Source organism: Lepidothrix coronata, unplaced genomic scaffold (assembly GCF_001604755.1).
Source record: "Lepidothrix coronata isolate B3197 unplaced genomic scaffold, Lepidothrix_coronata-1.0 Scaffold338, whole genome shotgun sequence".
Taxonomy (NCBI): Eukaryota; Metazoa; Chordata; class Aves; order Passeriformes; family Pipridae; genus Lepidothrix; species Lepidothrix coronata.
The window spans coordinates 29,861-52,577 of record NW_016690518.1 but is presented as its reverse complement, the minus strand read 5'-3'; the positions used below and the strand labels follow the sequence as shown (position 1 = coordinate 52,577).

The following is a 22,717-nucleotide window of genomic DNA, read 5'->3' as shown; positions in this document are numbered from 1 at the left end:
AATCTCTTATAGAGATCTGTAGATTAAATGTGAACTCCTTTAATGACCAGTTTAGGACTCAGATATTTCTACATTAATATAGTGGGACATGTGAAGGACAAGTAATTTTAAATACTGATCTTACTATTCTACATACTCTTGCACACAAAGCATGTTTTTTCATGACTGTGTACCATATATTGCAATATTTAGGCTAATAATGTTCTACTTGTCTGTAAAATAAATTCACAACAGATCAGTGGTTTTAACTGAAGGTCAATGTTATCAGAATCCAGAGAGAAAAAGTTTTATTTTGACATTTTTTTTAAAAAATTGATTTCTATGAACGAAATCAAAGTAAACATGCTGGAATATGGCCAGTGGGGCAGCCTGGCTAGTTGTTGCTTCATCTTATACTTACTAGTAAACCTTTCTTTTATCCTCTCCAGTTTTCCAGTCTGTGCAATGGAAGTTGTAATACATATTTAGAGTATCCCACGGAAGTAATAATTTCATTAAAGATCTGGAATAATGCTAAATATTGACATTTCATATTTATTTCCAACATACATTTTGAAATGTCTGTATGGAGAACCATATACCTTTGCCAAATGTTAAAAATAAATGTGTTTTTTGGACCTTAACATAGCAGCTGTTCTTCACCTCTTAAGGAAAATATAACTAAAGTAAACCAAAAGCATTAACTTACCGTGTTGCATTTGTCTTATTAAATTTTTTAAAAAACGTTTTCTGTTTTGAACTGTTTTAAACTTTGGATCTTTATTATAAGAAGGTTACCATTTAAAATGGTTTTTTGAGGCAGTTCATTGGTTTCCCTTGATTAATAATTGCTGGCATAAGGATCAGTCAAATATCCAAAATTGTCAGAAGTCCATTTTGTATATCTGAGAAGCTTGTTGGCACTTGTGGTTTTTAGTAGGATATGTAGCAAAATCTCTTACTCATACAGCAAACTTTCATTTCTGTTAAAGCATAATTTTTCCTAACAAGACACTATCAGAAATATTTGTAGGAAGGTCTGTTGGTTTATGGCAAAATTCTTTTTTTTAATTGTTTGCTGAGGAAAATATTTATCTTTGCAATAACTTTTTGTAAATTCTACTTCAGTCACCTTCTGACAGATAAAACCAAATATTCTATGCATCTTAATCTGGTGCTTAAATCAGATGCTGCCACTTTGATGAAAGAGTTTTGCTATGGTACTTTATCCTTATCTTAATCTCAGTCTCAAAGTAAAAGGAGAAAAAACAGGTACATTTGGGTAGCCCAGTAAATCAAAATAATTCCAGTTGAGAATGATCTCTGTAGATCATCGAGTCCAACCTTGTGCTGCGCACAGTGTCAACGTTCAGTTCAGACCAGCTCACTTAGGATTTTATCCACTTGAGTCTTGAGATTCAACAACCTCATAGCAATACCTGTTCCAATACTTTATTATTCTTGCAATTGTTTTTTTTCCCCTTGTGTGCATACAGTCAGCAGCTCCCCTTTTCGGTTTATTACTGCTGTCTCCTGCCACATACATCATTGAAGAACCTTGCTCTGGGGTTCTGTAATCTAAAACCATTTTGTGCATGCAGTTTCTTTTCATTGGAAGTTGAAAATTGCTTTCTTCTGTTCAGTTTATGAGATCTCTAGAATTTTATCATAAAAGGGGTAACAAATGTGCTGAACTTTGTAATTTGTTCTTTTACTAATTTTTAAAGTGTGGAAAAAAAATTACCATGCTCCTGGAAGCCCCAAAGAGTGACAGTTATACCTTGTGTTAAAAAAAAAAAAAAGGCATTATTTGTCCTAAAATAGCTATTATCTGAAGAGAGAGAAAGATAAATGCTGGTTTTATCCTTACAAACAAATGAAGACCTGAGGAGAACTGGATGACTTGTTTTGGCGACCTCTTCCCCTTTTTTGTCCATTGGTACTTGTAAATCTGTGTGACAACCTGTGTGTAGTTAGTCATGTACATGAGCATTACGGTTTTGTTAATACCCGATTTCAGTTTTTAACTCTTCAAAGTAATAGATGATCATTTTGTTGAGTGCTGATCATAAGAATAGTGATTTGCAAGTAGTTTTAATCTCTTCTGCCACTTTTACTTTCCAGTTTAGATTAAATTGTCTGTACCTTACAGTGTCTCAGATTGGTGACTTCCTTGGAGATAGGCAACTGAACTCCTTTTCTGAGACAGTTTTGTGCTGCAAATCCTCCCAGTTTATCAAGACAAATATGTGTGTGAATGGTTTCATAACTTGGTAATTACTTACTACTTGTCTAAAACAGTAAAACCAATAGTGATTTAACAATTACTTTTCTGACTGTTGGAATTACCATCTAGCTTCAAGATTTTCTTCAGCTGAACATAAGTCTTACACTAGTTTTCTGAAAGACTGTGTGTTTTCAGACTTCCATTCTTTTATCAGAGTGCTATTATTTTTCTTTTGAACTTGTCGTTTTCCCTTTGTTGTTTGAATTGACCACAGGATTGAAAGAGACTTTGTTTTTTAAGAAGGCAGAAAAAAAGCAATCCTTAAAATGAGGTGTGTGCAGACACTAGTGTAATGCCTGAAATTCAAAATAGCTCATTAAGAATTAAGTTTGTGACAACTTTAACTATACCCAACTCCCCCTTCCCACTTTTGCATTTTTCTTGATCTTTACTGTAATAAATCTTCACTAGACACAAGTGAATTCAACAGTCTTTAGGGTACTGCTCGAAATTATTCATTAAAACAACCAAACAAAACAGTAAATTGTCTGTATTGTCACTACTGTCACTACTCCAAAGCACTACTGCTTTGGAGACATCTGTTTATTGTGGATTATTATGCAGGTATCATTTTACAAGAAAATGTATTTTAAAACGCGGTACCTACAATTTTATGTCAGAATCTTTTATACTTGGAACAACTTTCAGTATTAGACCTGGATTTGCTAATACTTTTCTATTGTAAAGTGAAAAATTCTAAAATAGATAACATAAATATGTAATTTTGATTGAAATATTGAGAGTATACTGAACATTTTGCACAGTGTATAGTACATTTAGATACTGTCACAATACTGTGCTATTTCTTACCATTGACTGGACAGAAACATTTTAGTTTGATCTAGACAGGAACCAAATTTCAATAGGAGTCTGATTTGGAAAGTAAGAAAACTGTATGTTTGTCCTGGGTTTGATCACTGTTGATTCAGTAAAGATTGATGTTTGTTTTCCTGGAGAATTACATTTGTAAGAGATGAATTACATCTACACTACAGTACATCTACACTTGGTGTTTTGAGTTCAGGGTGTGTTTTTCTAAACCTCAGTATAAACTAAAGTTTTATTACTGCCAGTGTACCACTGTTTTATTACTGTTTTGTTGGAAAACCAGCATTTTTTAATAGTTGTACATATTCAGAATAAAATATTTTGCATGTTTTACTTTCTAATTTTTTAATAGAATACCAGGATTGTTAATATCAATGCTAGTGTTCTAAAAATTTTTATGCAATGTCCTTTTGACTTGCTATGGTTTCATTAACTAATGTATGTTTACCTACTAAAGCATTTACATAGGTTACTTCAGTTCATGCCCTTCCTTAAAACAGAAAGTTCCAAGAAGACTTTGTTGAAAAGTATTAAATGTTTAATTTCCTTTTGCGGTGGTGGATGTGGAATAGTCCATTTATCTTCATTAAGGCTTATAGCTTTAAAACTTGTGGCTTTGCTACTTGGGAGTTATGGATGCATGCCCTCACTTGTCAAGATAAATGTATTATACTGAGTTCTCTTCCCCTTCCAGTATGGATATTGAAGTTGTACTGCAGATTTGACCACAAGTAAACAATTCTCTAAGGATAGAGAAGGAAAATGCACATACTCCCAGGAATATGTTTTCCAGAGCTAAAATTGACATTTTATAAATAATTTCCATGTTGCAAACTTCAAACTCACAATCACAGCAATTCAGTGATATGCATTTGGCATGAGTCAGTTTCAGTTCTTAGTGCTTTTCATTGGAAATGGCATAAAAAGTAAGATTTCTTTGAATTTTTTATGTTGTGGGCTTGCAGGGGACAGAAGATGTTCTTCACTTGTAGTTGTCTAACAGTGCATGGCAGCATAAATAACGAAATGGTCATAAACCCGAGCTGCACTTCTCAGGTCACATGTTCCATTTCATTTTTAAAGAATCTAGAAACAAACTAAGCAGTTGATAACAGGTCAGTTGCAGGTGATAAAAGAGATTTTAGATGGGACATTACTTCTTCTTCCACACCTGGCATAACCACATTATATCCTTTGCAGTTGTCTTTAAGTGCTGGTATGTTTGTTCATAAACATATGGCATAAACAATACATCACTATCTGAATTCAAGGACACAATGCATTTTTAAAGATAGTCACCATATGCCATAGATTCCTCACTGGAAAAATATTGATGTTAGAATTTTTTTAAATTTAAACAATAAAGGCTGACTTATTCCTAACTGAAGTTTACCATTAAAATATAGTGGGTCTTGAAAAACAGGACTATTTCATTCAGTATTGTTCAGAGATTTGATATTGGAGGGATTTAAGAATCAAGCGTGTAAAATACTCTTGAATTTATCTTATTTTTCTTTTAAATACCCCATGAAATTATGAAGACTGTTTTAGAAAAAGTGGTAATATATATATATCACATTCACACTTTCAGAAGAAGCTAAAAGAAGTCTGGCACTAAACATCTTAAATTTTAATCAAGCCATTATTTTTAATAACTGTGCAGACTATAAGAGGCCAGATTTTTATCTAGTTAGCAGTTGAGGAGTCCAGCGCTTGTCTTAGACTGTGAGTAACTTTGAATCATATTAATTATAGCTGTGCTGAAATTTACACTCAAGATGATTGTAAATTTTGTTTCTAAAAATACATTATATGGACTGTTGATCCCAGGCGAATGCTAAAAAAATACTGTATAGTTATTGTTTTTTAGATTATTATGCATTTTGAAGCTAAGACAGATGTACAAAAAGATGCAGTTTTTATTTTGTATTGGCAGCTTCCAAATATTTAGTATCTATTTCCAAGAGCTGCAATTAGTAAAGCATCCATGGTACTGAAATCCACACATCCCACAAGCTAATTATATTTGCAAGGTCAGATTGAATACATATTTTCAGAAAAATAAAGGGTTATATAAATGTGTCTTCTACTTGGCTGTTATATCACAGTTTGTTGATCTGGAGTATAATGTGTACAATTCACAAATTTGTCTGATAACAGAAAGTGGTGTGTGATTGTGTTTATTTTACTAACCAGTATATTCACAGCAATCACTTCCAAATATCTCTCCAGTAAAGATGTGTTAATTACAAAACAGACAAGGTCTTCTATTATATTAAAGCTACTAACAAGAAGACAGCAGGAATCACACATGTAAATAGCATCATCAACCCCTATTTTAGTCCTCTGTTTTGATCTGTGAGTTGCGCATAGACCAAAGGTGCTATTAAAGACTCAGTATATGAAATAGGCAGCATTATATGAACAAAATTTATTCAACAAGAAAACAGACCTTTAACATGAATTTAACAAGCCTGAGAAATTATAAACTCTCATATGCTGCAGATTCATGCAGTGATAATAAACAAAAAAGGAAAGTAAGAGGTTTCCTTAAGCTAGCCAAACTGCTAATGGTTTTGTTATAAGCTGTCTGCTGTTGAAATGACCTCTGAAAAGTCTGAAGACACTTACACAAGGAAAAATTAAATGGTCAGAGTGGTGAAAGAGTTGCACAATGGAAGTGCATTAAAAAAAAAAAGAATCTACCTTCATATTTCTGGAAAACATCCCCGTGGCATAGACTTTTGTTCAACTTTTTAATGTCTTTTCAGAAAGGGAATTTAGCTTGAAGCTTGGAAACTGGAGTTTTTGCTAAAAGATACATGCTGCATTAGGTAATTCAAGTGCAATGAAAGCTTAAAATTTTTGGTTGGGAAATAATGACTTCTTACTAACAAAAATCTAAGAAACTGAGTTGGGGGTTATACTGCTTTTAATTAATCCTTAGAATTTCTTTGTTCAAAATACTGTGTCAAAGTTTCCATTGTAGAATATGGGGTGACCGTGTTTCTGTCATCTGATTGCATCATGCTGTACTTTGAAATACACAAACGTAGAGATGAGACTTCAGCTTGTACACACCTCCAAGTGCTCACTGGGGCTTTTTTCTTGGATCTTACTGTGCCATAATTAACACCTACTTCACCCATTGCTCATTAGTACACTGGACATTAATGAGTCTATTTTTTTTTATGTAATCCGCTAAAGCTGGGACTGATTTATGCTCACTGTGAAAAAAGCAGTTGCATTTCATAGAAATGAATATGTTGGATTTATTGTTGTATTTATGTTTTTATTGCGTATTAGGTCTATATTTAGCCTTCAGGTTGCTGAGCATGTTAGTTTCTTTAAGATGGTTGCTATAGTGATAGCAGCAAATTCCTTTAATCTTAGTGTAGTTAAAGTATTTAGTTCCCATTGGTCATTACAGTGCAACTGAGATGAAAAATATCATTTGCTCACGTACTTTTTGTACCCCTCTGAGATTGTAGGAATTGCAGTTTTATCCCTTTTAAAATCATAACATTTGCGATTTGTGGGTTTAATTTTTCATACCACATTCTGTTAGATTTCTGTTTGTTCTGCTTTGGAAATACTTTCATGTCATTCCTTCAGGAGGACGGATAGAAAGTACAGTATTTTCCCAAACAGATAGTACCTGAAACATATCGGAAGTTACTTCAGGTCAGGATTAAGATGCTAGAGTAAAATTCAGTATCACTTGGAAATATTTTAGCAAATCATTCTCATATTTTAATGTGAAATTTGACTGATCCTGAAAACACTAACTGAAATGTTGAATTTTTTTATTGAAACAAAAATAATTTTTTTTTCTTTTGGATTCTCCTTCTGTTTTACATGACTCAAGTCCCAAAAGAAATCCATGCTGGATGATGCCATTCTTTTTGGATAAGCTCAACATTGTCTAGTGAAGCTCTTCATTAAACTGAGATCTAAAAGTGTGGCCATTAGTTATAAAGCAGCTTCTTGTCGTTCTAGTATACTGCCAAGTTCATGTTCTTGCTCCTCAGGGTAAATTTTTGCTTTCTTGAGGGTTTTTTCCCCTTATGTAACTAGTCTTGGGAGAACCTGTGTGGATTTCTTTTTTGCTTTGCTTGACTTTTTAATTTATACTGCCTGTTTGTTATGGCCGGGCGTTTCCAGGTGTTCATAAATTAGAGTATCTGGTTAAAATGGAATACAGAGATATATACAAAAGCTTATCCACAAGTGTTTTGAGATAGAGAAAAATCTGATAGTGCTAAAAAAGGAAAAAACCCCAGAGTTATTTGTACGTTACAAGAAAGAGTCTATAGATATATAGAAACTGTTTCAGATATTTTTGAGAATTAAATTCTTTTAAATGTAATTCCTTTTTTTTTAGCATTGGTGTCAGATAGCATGCTTCTACTGCATATTAAATCTGAATTGTGAGGTTTTTTGTCCAGAAAAAAAATATCACTGTCAACTCACTTTAATTGGGTCACAACATTTTTAATAAGATCATTTTTGGAAGGTTTTCTGCATGCAGTTTTAAGACATGACACATGCAGATGGATCTGGCCAGCAGCTGAGAGTCCAGGCAACAGCCCATAGTGGCACCCAGTCACTCAACACCACTGTCTCAACTGGGTCTCAGAAGTAAATACAACAGGTGATAAGTTGGTGGGCTTTTTCAGTTTACACTTGATAATTTATTTTATTATAAATACTTGCTGATTCACTTTATTTCCACATTAATGACCTCAATATTTATCTTGTAATCTTAAAACCTGCATATGTATTTATTATTATTTGTGTAAATGGAGAGGAAAATGCTGAACAAGGTAGGAGACTCGATGTGACTTTCTCTGAAGACTTTTAGTGACAGTGGTTGATTTCTTGTTTGCACAACATAAAAGATTTGGTTCAAATCTAATTCCTCGAAATACCAAACCAGCCATATAAATGAATCTGTTGTTGCCCAACTCACAGTATAAAGATGAAGAGAATAAAATTATAGAAAAGCTGTTAAAAGGAGATTTAAATTATTTAGTTTATTGAACTAGAGTAACTCTTCACACATATGCAGACAAGATGCCTGCAAAGTCTGTCTGGTACTGTTTTGTGGAGGTACAAGGCTGTACGTGCACTGGTACAGTAAAAGTCTGGAACCTAAACAAGAATTCTTATCTTGAAGTTATAAACCTACAATGGTGAGGATCCAGTAAGAGTGGGTTTGTGTGTATTGTTTGTACATCCGTAGGTCTGTTTCACCTCATATAGGTGTTGGATAGGGGTGTGGTGATTATTGTATGGGACCGGGAAATTCTGTTTCGAAAAATTTTTGCAGACAAATTCAACACAGGACAGAGTAAGAATCAGTGATGGGCTTACTTTATTTGTAATGAAATAGCACTGAATGCTACCTACTGTGTACCTTTAAATCATAAATGACCTTGATTTTCTTTTACTCTGTTTTTCACTCGTGAGCATGACACTGACAAGGACTTTTTAATCCATCAGACAGTTTATAGACCCTTTCGTAGTCACAAGAAGCAAAAAGCATCTGACTAGAAGGGAATACATGGGGCAAGTTCCTTGCTGGCTATAATTTTGTTGTCATTTCAAGTATTGTGGTAGTATAATTGATGTGACAGGACTGGGCTTTAGACTTGGTCCCTTAGCTTGTGCTCACTTTCAGTTTTAGTCTCTCTCTGTCATTCATTTTGATTGGATAAGATTTAGGTGACAAACATATGCATAGCTTTGAAGCTTAGAGTAAGTGTACACAAAATTCAATGTTATATGATGATATAATGTATATAAAACTTGCAGTTCCATGGAAAAGGTAATAATTGGTGTCACCTTACAATACAAGGTAGTGTAGTGTGCTGATCACATAGCCAGCAGGAGGCTCTTTTTTATTAATATTATAATTAAATGATTTTCTGGATAAAGGCCAAAAACAGATGAGAGTTGATTGTGCCTTGTCCACTGTTGCTTGGCTCTATTAGTTGCATTTTATAAAAAGAATTGACTTGACATCTTGTTTTTACAGGTTGTTATTGATGCCTTCAGATTGATCAATGCTAATATGATGGTCTTAGGACATGAACCAAGACAAACAACTTCAAATCTGGGTCACTTAAACAAGCCATCTATCCAGGTAAACCCAATGCTGATAGTCCTGTAAATTTCAAGATTTATTAATTAATTTTGGGGAAAGGTAGCTAAAAACTGTAGGTTACAAATTATTTATTGTTCTCTATAGCATTTTTCCATGCTTTTGTAATTGATGGGATTCATCAGTGGAGATATCTATGTGAGGGGTTTAAAATTCAGCCCTAAATTAGCTACCTAAGTGGGAATGGATGTATTAAATGTGTACAGCAAATATTCAAGTACAGATTTATGGAAATGTAAACTTTTAAAAGCAACAATTGATGACATAATATGTGATGCAAGACAGTTACTGTTTTCAGCCCTGCCATTTAAAGGTAAGTTACTCTCAAGTAAATTGTGGAAGAAGTTCCCTCTTCATCTTGTCTTTTTTCTGTATGTTTTTAGAGATTCTTGCTTATTATGTAATCTAGACTAAACCTTGTATTGTGTCTTAAATAATTAATTTCTGATTTTTATGTAATGCAGTAATTTGTTGGAAAAATGGTGGAGGAGGATATTCCGTGGATAAAATGAGTGCGCGATTGGCTTCTGCTGTAATGTTTCTTTTGAATACACATTTGTGAAACGTAAATATTCAAAGTTTGATTTCTAAACTTGACTTTCACTAGTAAGACAAAAGTTTTGGTCTTCATCAAAGCAAGCCTTTATTTTGAGAAGTAGCTCCTATCTTGAAACAAGTGTTCTCTGGAGTAGTTAATGCTTGTATCCCTGTCATCCTTCTGCCTCAGTGTTTTTTCCTTTAAAAACTTGCCTCCCTTACTGTGTATTCTAAAAAGCATGTGTACTCGGAACCGTGAAGCCCAATCCCTGCTTTTTTGTTCCGTTACTTGAACAATAGAAGTAATCTTTGCTGAATAAAAGTCCAAGAAAAAGACCATACACTAGTCACAGCAGAACTGAAATAAAGGCTGAACTTCTGCTGTAAGAGGGCCATCCTTTATGAGGTACTAGACTGCCACTCTGTCTTTCAAAAGAGCAGGTTTTTTGTTATTAATGTGTTGAAACCCTTTATTTATAAAAAATGCTAGCAAAAAAAAAGTATTTAAATTAAAGTGTCTGCTTCAGGAGGCTCTTTTACTTTTTATTTTTTAATTTGTTGAAACTGCAAATAGTCATGAATAAGAAATAAGGAGCTAGTACTCTTGATTGGATGTAGGCAAGCCCATGCTTGCATGTTTCAGGGCTTTTCTAACTGGGCTTTCCTAGACCATGTGTAATGCTTTCCCCTGGAAACCCCTGTAGTATTGTTCAGCTTCATTATTTTAAGATCACTGTCACTACAGCATGGCATATTTTGGCCATGGGAGTTTGGGGTTTCTGCTGTTGAAGTGGGTATTTTTTGTTTGTGTTCATTTTTTGCAAGGTGGCAGTGAGCTGTTGCAAGTGTCACTGTTAAGCTCAAAATCATAGTTTTAAATGACTCTGTTCTTAAAACTGCAAGGGCTCTCACAGTGTTGTGTTGCTTTTATTTTAGGACCATGAATAGAATTCTGACCCAGTTGAGGACAGAAGCAAACTAAATATTTCAGCTAGGCCAGAAGCAGGAATTTCCTTAAAATCTCAGCAATAAGAATAATAGAATAGTACATGCCTTGACTTTGTTCCTTCCTTTGTGTGTGTGTGTGTGTGTATGTGTTTCTTGTGTTCCCTTATCAACAGCTCTTTTTACAGTTGTTTATTTTTTACATTTGTCCACTCTTTTCAAGAATGGGTTTTGAAAAGGGAGAAGAAAGGAAAGGACAGTGGGAGAAGGCAAAGATATTTGTCAAATTTTAAGAGCTTGAGAAAACTTCCTAAGTATCTCTAATGCACCTGAGTTTAAACACAAACACCAAAATCTCACATGCAATCATTTTGAGTGAGATAAGAAAATGGTAGTGGAAACTACTTACTGCTAATAGTTTCAACTATAACTTACTTGATTGATGGTAAGACCCGTATGTTACAATTTTAATTAGAATAAGTGGACAAGTAATGGTTATCTCTAACTGCTGTTCTCATAAACATAACTGTTCAAGTAGTTTTCTATCTTTGTATATGTGTTTGCAAAAGAAATGTGTTTAAAATGCATGTGAGAACATTTTCAGCTTTCGTACAGGTAATATTGGAACGCTGAAATGTTAAGTTGCGTAAGATGCAAATGCACATTCATTTTGTATAGCTCTAAAACATATTTAAATATAAATAGGTGGAATGCCTGAAACATAAGAAATACTTACCACTAATTCAGCATATTGTATGTATGACTTATCATATCTCATTTGTAAATGTATACTTCATTTATAAAATTTTATTTGACAATTAGACAATTTTAATTGTGATGAGGATTTATCATAGAATTTTTAACCCCCCCAAATATTAATCCAAATCACCCTTAGGTCATAAATAAAAAAAAAAAATGCACATAAACAAAATAGAAGATAGATGCATACAGCTATCACTTAACCTAATCTCAGTAGCTCAGGCTGTGATGTACAAGTTTTACAAATTCACAAAGGGCATAGTTATAATAAAAAAGTGGTCTTTTTTTTAATTTAAAGTTAAAAATTGGCTGTAATATCCAAGGTTGATTTGATGCACATAGTCTAACTGATAACTGAGGTCTTTACTCACTACTTCAGGTATTCTCTCTTTGTGTTGTACCTTTGAGAATGAACTGGGAATGTTGACAGTGGTTTTAAATAAATAGATAGCTAATAGTCTTTTGTTTGTAACAGAGCCCAATATTTTAATGGAAGTGATAATCAAATTTATTGAGAGAGGAAGGATTTGAGAGAAATATGTTTGTGCATATGTATCGGTCAAATGTTTGCAGGCAGTTACCATTTTTTCTTATTATAGTTGTTACTGTGTGAAGAAAATCTGTGGTTTAGAAATAGAAAGCATAACTGTCAGTAAATGAACACTAAAAGAGAAATAGGTCCAGGTATATTTACTTGATACCTGCTTGTTGTCTCTGTGTATTTGTTTGTTTGGGTTTTTTTTTATTTGAGTCATGTTTGAAGGTGGTTGTATTTCAATGAGCTTTTTCCTTCTAATATTTCTTCATTTCAGTGGAGGTTAAGTTTTTCTCCTGAATTTTACAGGCACTAATTCATGGACTAAACAGACATTACTATTCCATCACCATCAACTACAGGAAGAATGAACTAGAACAGAAGGTAATTGTTTCGGGTTTTATTCAGAGGACAAAGAACATTATTCAAACTGTTTAAGATTTTTGGCAATATTCTGATTTCAACTGCTGTTACTTTTCAGTAGTTGTTTTAACTCTCTTGGAGTAGATGGCTTCTCTTGCAGAAAGCACTTGGATATGTAGTCATGATGATGAAACTTTCCAAAACCACATTCTAGTAACTATATAAATAGTTTGATAACACTTTTGTCCATGTATTATGGAGAGTCCTTACGCTGTTCTCTGCACTTAACCGGTTTGTGCAAAGTTTCATGTTTTCAGTGATGAAACTGAAAGACCTAGCCTTTCAGCTGGAATTCCTGAAGCTAGGAGCCCATGTTTTCCAAAATGGAATTGTATAACCAAGGGATGTTGGAGTTTTATTGGCTATAGTCACTTTGACAGAAGGTATTTCAAGTTGATATGAATGGAGCTCCCCAAGACTTTGCTGAATATGAGGAAGTAGTCATGTCCTGCATTTACAGAAGAAATATTATTAAGTGACTTGCAACAAATGTTGTCTTTTACTTTTGCATCAAACTGCCTCAAGCAAAATCTAGCCTGGACATCAGAACCAGGAAGAGAAACCAGGGGCTGGGGATGGGGGGAAAGTAAGGAAGAGAAAGGTTTATTTATCATATACAGAAGTTAATTCTTGAAAAGCCAGATTCTGTCCTCAGTTATACCTGTGTATGCTTATAGCCTCATGAGGGTTATAAATTTATCTCATAGCTGAACTTTATGATAAGATGGTTTTTGCACTTAATTTGGACTTTTAGAGAGTTACAAGTAATAATAAGAAAAAAATTAATAATGGAAGAATATGTGTGCAAATCAGGGAGTTAGAGAGAATTTGTGAGATGCACAACTGTTTTTAGGGCAGTATCAAACTTTCAAGACCTCACTGTTACTGAAAAGAATAATGGATTCAACAAAACCAGCTCTCTCAGGAAATATCTGTGAAGCTTCCAGGGGTTATTGTTTCCATTCAAATGCAACAATATGGCAAATCCAATCTTCTCTCAAGTTCCAAGTGTGTATTTTTCTTCATTGGCTTTACATAAGTAAGTCATCACCTTTGCAAGTGGGAGAATAATCTTGAGCGAGTTAGGAAGACTTTAATCTGTGAGGCAACAACTCTCTCTCACATCTTTCATAAGGCAGCTTCGTACATATCTCAAACCCCCCTCGTGGTGGTGGTGATCTGTTGTCTCCATCTGTGGTAAGAAGAGTACATACTTCATGTATTAGATTAGGAGCTCATCACACCAAACCATAATTTTAAAATCAAGATAGCCTAGCTAAACTGTCCATATGCAGTTTGCCTACGACTCCTTCTGTCAGTAGCTAAGATCTTGCTAATACAAAGTATGACACAAACCTTCAACTTAGTTCATGTGTTTCAAAGCCAGGTTTCTTTGAAAGCTGTACATAGGATGAAACAGGTACTTTTATTCAGCTGATAGCAGTTACAAGTTTTACCAGTTCTCAAAGATGTCTAGTAAATGTTTGCAAATGGAAGGTAAACTGAAACTTCTTGCTGAAAGGGTTCTCGCTACAGTCCTCAAGCATTCAGGAGATCCATAAAGTATGCTTTCTTCATTCATGAAAATACAGAAATTGCCTTTGTAGCTATTCCTTCACTCTTTCAAGAACGACATCCGTGTCAAGTAAGGCATTTCAAATATTTCTAATAGTGCCTGTGTTTACCACTGTCAAAACTCTACAACACTTTATCATGTTATTAGGGCTGTTTATTTTGTAGGAGGACAAAGACACAAGAAGTCATGCTTTGCTTGCTTAGAAAGTTCACTTCATCATAACTCTGTCAGTTGCATGCATACAGATCAGATAAGTAGTGAATGAATTATTGATTATGAATTTAATCCAAACATTAAAATATTTTTCAGTTTTGTCAGAGGGCAGAAGCTTTAACTATTCCTTATTTGGCAGCTAAAGTATTCACCTTTCTGTTAGCTCTTCTACAATGCTGTTGTGCATTCTCAACCTTCAGCAAAAGTACAAAATCCCAGAAAGCAAACCTTCATATTCCTATCAAAGTAAATGTGGCCAAGGTCTCCATGCCTCATTTTCATATTTAGAGTTCAAGAAGTTTGATCTTGAAAAATGTATGCAAAATCTATCATCTACTCTAGCAGAATAGTTGATGATTGTACGTCCTCTATTTAAACATTGACATTGTATGATCTTTTTTTAAATTATATTCTTATTATTATAAATTGGGTTTCTGTCAAAGAGATCTTCATCGTATTGTGAAAGTATTTTCTGATGAATGCTCTAAAGCGGTTTTCTTTTGCAGATGTTGCTAAATTTGCATAAGAAGAGTTGGATGGAAGGTTTGACACTTCAGGACTACAGTGACCATTGCAAACTCAATGAAACAGTAGTGAAGGAGATGTTAGAATTAGCTAAGAATTACAACAAGGTATTCATATCCTATAATGACAGTATAACTGCAGCTGTGTTTATGAAGTGAAAAAATTATTTACTTCATTTCATAAGGAGTTGATCATCGCAAATTTTATTCAGAATGACTGTGGTTCTTAGTAATCAACTGTATGTCATTTCTGTCTGAAGTTGCCTATATTAGCTTTGCCACCCGACTTTTTGCCCTAAGCTGTCAAAGTGTTTAAGTACATATTTTGCTTTGAAATATGAGTAATCACATCAATTTTGTATTTTTACTTACTGAAGAGAATATAAGATTCCTGTAGATCAAAATAATCAGTTAATCATATTTTTCAATCCTTCAGTCAAGGACTTTTTGATCAATATAGCACAGTAAAGGTTATCTATCTGTATCAGTCCAGGAGATAGATAAATAATAAATATTTAGAACACATTCCAGAGCCCAATTCAGTGTTCTTGTTAGATAAGAAATTTTTTATTGGTGTTGTAAGGAAGAGGAATCACAGCTACTTTTACTGTTTTAATACTGGCACTTAGAAATATTTCTTAGAAATACTTGATCTCAACGAGCACTCTAGGAGCAGTAAGCGTGTTAGTCATTCTTGATGAGTGCTGGGTTTTTTAACTTCTTAGAAGTCCTTAAAACCAAAATTCATTATTATGTTCACTTTTGGTTCTGCTTTACTGGTTTAACTATGTTCAACTATCTTTAACTTTTGATACTACTCATTTCAGATTTTTGCTCAGTAACAGTTTTGTGAATATCTGACAATAAAACCATTCATGAATATTTGCCTTGATCTTTTGCACTAACACTTGGTAATTAAAACCACGTCTGCTGAAAAGCTGAAGTACTTTTCCTTTTGACTTTCTGAAATGTGTTGCTGTTTGATTTTTTTTTTTTTTTTTGAGAAAGAGAATTGTATTTTGAGAATCTGTGGCTTAGGGAGAAAGTAAATGAAATCTGAAACACTGACCTTTTCTGTGTTTCTTTCACAGGCTGTTGAGGAAGAAGATAAGATGACACCTGAACAGCTGGCAATAAAAAATGTTGGCAAGCAGGTGAGGTGTGATGAATTAGAGTGAGGTGGAATGATATGCTTCGTTCATTCTAAATACTAATTTTTTTACATGTGCGTAGGTGATTTTAATTCTACGTGCATGATATTCTCAACACTTTAAGTAATAAATTTATTTTTGTTGAAGGTTGGGTAAGGAACTGGGCTTTTGACTACAGGTAACCGGCAGAATATCTACAAGCCATGTTCTACATGTGTTTGTATTACCTGCTGAGGAGCAGTGTTGAGATTTGGTTTTTCTTTTTTCTTCTTCTTTTGTTTTAACTTCTTCTAAGAGGCATAAAGACATCCAAGTCTGTGTCAGGGAAGCCCAAACTGTGGAGGCTTTTAAAAAGTAGTAATCATGGAAACAAAGGTGGGAGTGTTATTTATACATTATCGTGGCTAAAGAGCCAGCTCACCCCAGTCCTCAGTTCACGAACACACTGTCAGTGCTGTGCTCTGATCCACACACAGACAAGTAAGCTGTGTTCCTTTGTGTTGGTGCTTGAGGAAAACACTTCAGGACCATAGCTGAAACTGAAAACACCCACTCGATTCATTCCATCCCTTTGCAATGTCAGGATATAATGTCTTTACAGATAAAGACTCAACAGAACACTATTTCTGTATTTGATTTCAACATAAAGATTGAAGAAATATGCTTTTGTGACCAAGAGGGGAGCAAAGCAAATTTGTAAGAGCTTGTGTTCAAATTCAAGAAGGACAATGGAAACAAGAAATAGCTTTTAAAGTATCTAGCGTGTCCTTAAAGAACCAGTATTTATTGTATTGCTAGTAGCAGTAGAAGAATTTAAAGGATTCTGGATTGCTCTTATGTGTCAGCTTCTAGCAGCAATGTCATAACACATCTGCACTATTGTTCAGTCACTCGTGTATTTCTGTAGCATTCAGAACAATGGAGTTTATGCACACCTACACATACATAAATATATACATATAAAATATGTAAGAAGGGTTGTATTTTAAGGGTTATGAAGTCATCTCAAACAGAACTTGAGCTTCACTAGCTGTTACGCACACATGAAAAAAATCTGTCTTGATACAGTTCTTCAAAAAGCAAAGAAATTTTTTCCTGTTAAAATTTTGAAGTTTTCTTTAAATTAAAAAATTGTTCAGTGAAGTAATTTTCAAGTGGGTTTTTGATGGAACTTACATAAAAAAACCTTGTAAACAAAGAGCCTCTCACAATAGGGATATAATGTTATTAGGTGCTTGATTTATTAGGAACAGAAAGAATATTGGTGTGATCTTTGAAAATGAGTTACTTAAGAAGGAAAGCTCACACAGATTTTCTAGCACACTTCTATGTAAACTTAGATGGGTTCATTACATTTTGACAGTAATTCCTTTTTAAAAAAACTTCTAATTCCCATGCATGATTGTCTTCCATGTTTTAATTTCTTTACACAAAAGAATGCTACAATAATACTATAATGAATTTTAGAGATTTTTTTAAATGGGCCTGATATTTTTGCAGTATTTGGAGATTAATTACTCAATATCAATTGTGAAATTGAAGAAGTGCATGAGTATGATTTTCAACCAGAATAATCTCATTTTTCTATGCAGATGCCCACAAATGCCCACATCAATTGAGTAATGGTGTGTGGGGATGTGTATTTTCAGAAAACTGCTCAGGCTTAACATTCAGTTTCTCAGAACATTTGAACAGAGCATTGTACATGTTTTGTGGGTATAGATATGCTAATTTTCTTGCAGTCAACACAACTATTCAAAGACTGTGTTAGATGATGCTTGAGGCTTTACAGGATTAGAACACACATTTGTGCAAAGATCTGAAAACAAATTGCAATGTACCAGAACTAAGATTAAAATATTGGCCTTAGTGAGATGTATAGTAAATTTCACATATTGTGTGTTGTCCTTAAAACTCACAGCTGTCATGGTTACTCTTCAGTTGCTGGATAGGAATTTACTTCCTAAACCTATCCTCAACTTAACTGTTAGTATGGACAAATAAAATCTTCTTCATGGAAATTCAGTCGTTTGGTAGGTTTTGCTAGAATGGAAAATGTAGGAGCATTACTGGCCTGTGTTCATTAACTCATGGACATTTTAAGTAGTCCTGAAATACATGAAATTCTTCAGAGATGTGTTTCAGTCATTCCTCTCATGGCATCCTTTGTATTTCAGGACCCCAAACGTCATTTAGAAGAGCATGTGGACGTGCTGATGACCTCAAACATTGTCCAGTGTTTAGCTGCTATGTTGGATACAGTTGTATTTAAATAACCAATTTACCGTTTGTGATGCTTTCTGTGTATATTTGTTTATTGTTTCTAATACTCACAAGACAGAGACTGTTGAGGCTCTATTTGATTAAACAGAGACATCTGACTTTTGCAATGTAAGCGCATCACTATAACACCTTTCAGTCTCTAATTGTGCATTTGCTTCAATTTCTTTATGTCAGGGTCCTCACAGATTACAAAGTATTCAAGAACACCACGTGGGCAAAAATGTATTACATTTTCATTTAATATTTGGGGGGAAAATCAGTAATACATATATATTTTGATTGTTGCAACTTAATAAAAATACATTTACAAACCTGTTTTAAGTTCTGGGCAATCATTTTTGAAAAAGGACAGCAGGAAATAAGAGAGTAGAAAAAGTATTATTAAAGACTTGTTTCTACCCACTGTAAAACTACTGAGATATTAATTACTAGGACAGCAAAAATTCTCTAATGGAATTTGGCTCCCATTGATTACCAGATACTCTCATGGAGATTTAAAAAAAAAGAAAATAAACCACAGAAATTGTAGTAGTGCTTAATTCTGAGGATGTAAAAAACCCCAAAATGCTGAAAATTCCCGTCAACTCCCTTTGAATATTATTCAAACCCTAATATCTACAGAAGACAACTGACCTTAAAAAAATTAATTCAGTTGCTGATAACTGAATCACACAACTCTCACAAGTGGTGTCATAAATAGCAGTATTCTGAGAATAAACATTAAAGTGATAGAGGCTGTTTTAGGTTACATGAACTCCCGTGAAAGAGAACATACACGAGATGTCCATATATATAAATATATGGAAAGAGTCCCAACTAGAATATGACATTTAAAACCATTTCCACTGACTGGGGAGGGAAACACAGGAGGGCAGGTGGGTTGGCTGCTTGGTTTGAAGCAGACAAAGCCAAATAACTGGGTTTAGGGAGTGGCTCTGGGTTTTGGGCAGGGGGCTGGTTGGAATTTTTTGTTGGGGTGGGGGTTTTTTTCAACTAGTGGATGGTACTTAGACTGATTTGATTCTTGTGTCTGGGCAGAAGTTTTATTTTTCTGTTTACTGGTTTGTTTTTTTTTCAATAAATGACAATAATAGTGGCAAGCAAATATTTTAAAACTAGATACATCTCTTGTTGAAGATGATTTTTTAAAAATTTGACTTCTTGTTTGCATACTAAAGGAATAACCCTAAAATTGTCTTATTTTCTGGTTTATGCCCAATATTTTTCTATTTACCTACTCTTTACCATTCAAAGATTTTTCTTTTGTTTGGAATTTCTTATTTAGGCCTTTTAATTTACTATTTTAGAATAACTCTCTCTCAAAGTATATTTAGCATGCACTTACTTCAGAGGGAAACATGCAGATTTTTGCAGCTGCCCTCCTTATGGCCTTCCCTCTGCCCCCACAGTAGGCAGTGGAATATCAGGCTGGGAAAATGGAGACATACCAAACCACATTTGCCTGAGTGTAGTTAAATTGAAGTACTTTCTGGCGATTTACACTGAAAACCTGCGTGTCCTTGAGGAAGGCTGTATTTGGGCCTTGCTGTTGTGGGATATGGGCACCCCGGGGTGAGATGGGGCAGGAGCTGATTGGGGGACCTGCCCTGGGGCTCCTCTGCCAGTGGGGCTCTGCATCCTTGCCGCTCTCTACTCCCACGCGCACGTGTAACACCACGAGGGAGACAGAGTTTGGCAGGTCGTGGGTAACATGGCACTGCAGAGCAGAAGAGAAGCTAGCGCAGTGCTGCAGTGTATACATGCGTGAGAGGCTGGTGTAAGCAGGGAGACAAACCAGTGAGTCTTGCATATTCTAAATTAATTTTGACAAATGTACATCTTGCAGAGGGTAGCTGAAGGGAGTCTGTTGGAGATACAGATCTGTAGTATAAGCTTGTGCTGTGGTACCCTGCTTTCTGTTCGCTCCTCAGTTTGACTTGGAGGCACAATTTTCCATTTACCAAGATGTTTCATGAATAATAAAAAGGTAGTTTTTGGGGGCATCTTTCCTTATATTTGTCCAGTGCTTTAGAGCTACACAAAGGATTTGGAAGAGTGTGTGTATGCGGTAACCTGAAAAGCAGCAGCCCATATACCATCTTGGAGGAAGAAAGAGGTTTTCAAGCAGCCTCCTTCTGAGCCTCCAGCCGCAATGGAGCAGACCTTCATTAGCAGCTTGACCCCTTGTCACCTGTCAACGCGAAGGACGGGCATATTGTATTAGCAAACCTCTCTACATTCTATGACGATTCTGTAACACCACCTGCCATTGCATATCCCCCTATTATACCAGTTTAGGAGTTGTGCTCTGAAGATTTTTGGCATATATTAGCACTTCCATGTGATTGGCAGCATACCACTGAATTCATTGCAGCTCTGCATCTATATGGGTGTAGCTCTGTAATTCAGGGCAGCGTTTCCGAGGGTTTATCTGCGTTTTGATCCATCTCCTGCCTGTATAAGTCCATTACCTTTCTGTTGGTTCAAGCAGGGAAAGGGAAGGGTGAGCACGATGGTGAAACAAGTGTCAGAAACATTAGTTAGAACTGATAATAATAAAACTATTTTCTTAGCACTGAAAGGAGAAGGTAGTGTATGGAAAGTACACAGTCCACTGTACCACCCGACTGTGACTGGAACAGTGAATTATGCTTGCTTTTTGCTTCATAATTTATCTTATTAGAATCATTTCCTTGCAGAGAGAGTGTGTATGTTGGCATTTATGAAACACTAAATAACTGAAGTAGCTCACGGTTAAGCAAAGTAAATGACCACGAGATGAGAACATTGAAATACACATTCTGACAAGTCATCCTGGTTCTAGTCTTCTCTGGATTTGAGTTTGCAAAAGTTTCAGCTTGGCTTCAGGCAATTGTACGATTGTTTGGTCTTATTATGTGATGGTTCAGACCGCATTAGTTGTCAGTTGAATTTGAAGCCGGCTGCTGATGTCACTTGAGAAGAGATGTGGTCTGTAAAATACCTGAAGTCCAAACCGCTAAGGGGACAATACTGAGAAAAATGGAAGAGGAGAGGAGAGCTCCTCCCTGGGTAAAAATAAAATCCAAAATCCAACCCCCCCCCAAAAAAAAAGAAAATCAACAAAACAAGAAAAACCAAAACTTGTGCTTTTAAAAACTCTCAAGCTTCTCTAGGAAGGGAAATTGAGACCGGTGCTTGGCAGACGAGGTATGGCGAGCGGGTCCCCTGAACTCAGGCGCATCTTCACGCCTTGGATGGTCCCGCTTTCAGTAGCCCGAGGCTCTACCGGGAACACCGCGGGACCCACGGGCCGGTCCCTCCGCTAATTGGGGGTCTCCGCAGCCCCCCGAAGGTGCGCGGGCCTCGCCCGCCCCGCCCGGGTGTCACCGGGGCCGCGGCCGCCGCTCTCCCCTGGGCTCGGCCGCGACCGCGGCTCTGCCGAGACACCCCTGGGCAGAGGGTGCCGGCGGCTCCTTCCGTAGCACCCCCGTGGTTTGGGCTTCTCCGCTACGCTTGAACCTGCCGACCGAGCCGGGCCGGGGCCGCGGCTCGTGGCAAGGGTGCTACCAAAAATCGAGGGCTGTCCGCGGGACCGAGCACGGAGGGGAAAGCAGGCACCGGGTGAAAAGAAATCCGGAGCAGGATGGGAGGTGGACGCCTTCCACGCTGTTTTGCTGATAATCTCCGGCATTACGGCTCCCAGATAAAATATTTATTTACTAAAGAACCCGTAAACATCGCAGCAAATACATTAGGGCACTTCGGCTGCGGGGCTTATGATTATTTCAGAAGTTGAAAGAGATGATACGCGGCCGCTGTCAGCGGGGATGGAGGGTGTATTTTCCCCCGCAAAGCAGGCACGGGTGGGAAGGGTGGGGGCGTTGTGCCGGGGGTCGCTCAGAAGAGGTGGGGGAGAGGGGCTGCGCCCCGCTGGGGACAAACTGCGGGAGTGAGCTGAGGGCAGCGGCTGCCCAGCCCGGCACTCCCCTCGTAACCGGTCCCCGAAGCCCCCAGGACCCACTCTCCATCCTGACGCACAAAGGTAGAGGACACGCGCGCAATATTTGGGCAATCGTAGGGTTTGGATTTATTTTCCAGCCGTAGTCAAAAAAAAAAAAAGCTGGAAAGGTCACATAATAATGAGCTCTCACAGCAAACACACTCTTCCCTTCCCCCTTTCCTTTCCTTCTATCTCACAATAAAATCATCTCCTTCAATTTGCCATGATCATCGCGACCAGGAGCCAGGTGATTATCCTAATTAATGTCTATCTAATTAAATTACTGTCAGCGGTTAACCAATGGCAGAAGCCGTTTCATCCTCTCCACAAGCAGCAAGATCAAAAGTGAGTCTTTCCTGATTGCTGCATAGTGTCAATTGGCCAATCTCTTCTCCCTGGGAAGGGAGGAAGGAAAAAAAAAAAAAAAAAAAAAAAAAAAAAAAAAAAAAAATCAAACAGCAACACATTTCAGAAAGTCAAAAGGAAAAGTACTTCAGCTTTTCAGCAGACGTGGTTTTAATTACCAAGT

At 36.1% G+C, this 22,717-nt stretch overlaps 1 protein-coding gene across 1 annotated transcript in view; it reads left to right on the top strand.

Moving 5' to 3' along the window:
• Positions 1 to 18,521, top strand: part of PSMD14 (proteasome 26S subunit, non-ATPase 14) — a 46,759-nt gene extending 28,238 nt beyond the window's left edge. Inside the window, exons 9-13 of the mRNA XM_017838417.1 lie at positions 9,135 to 9,242; positions 12,346 to 12,420; positions 14,755 to 14,880; positions 15,864 to 15,926; positions 18,101 to 18,521. Of these exons, the coding sequence (XP_017693906.1) occupies positions 9,135 to 9,242; positions 12,346 to 12,420; positions 14,755 to 14,880; positions 15,864 to 15,926; positions 18,101 to 18,199 (471 nt within the window). The 3' untranslated portion in view covers positions 18,200 to 18,521. The remainder of the gene's footprint in view (positions 1 to 9,134; positions 9,243 to 12,345; positions 12,421 to 14,754; positions 14,881 to 15,863; positions 15,927 to 18,100) is intronic.
• Positions 18,522 to 22,717: the final 4,196 nt, after the last annotated feature.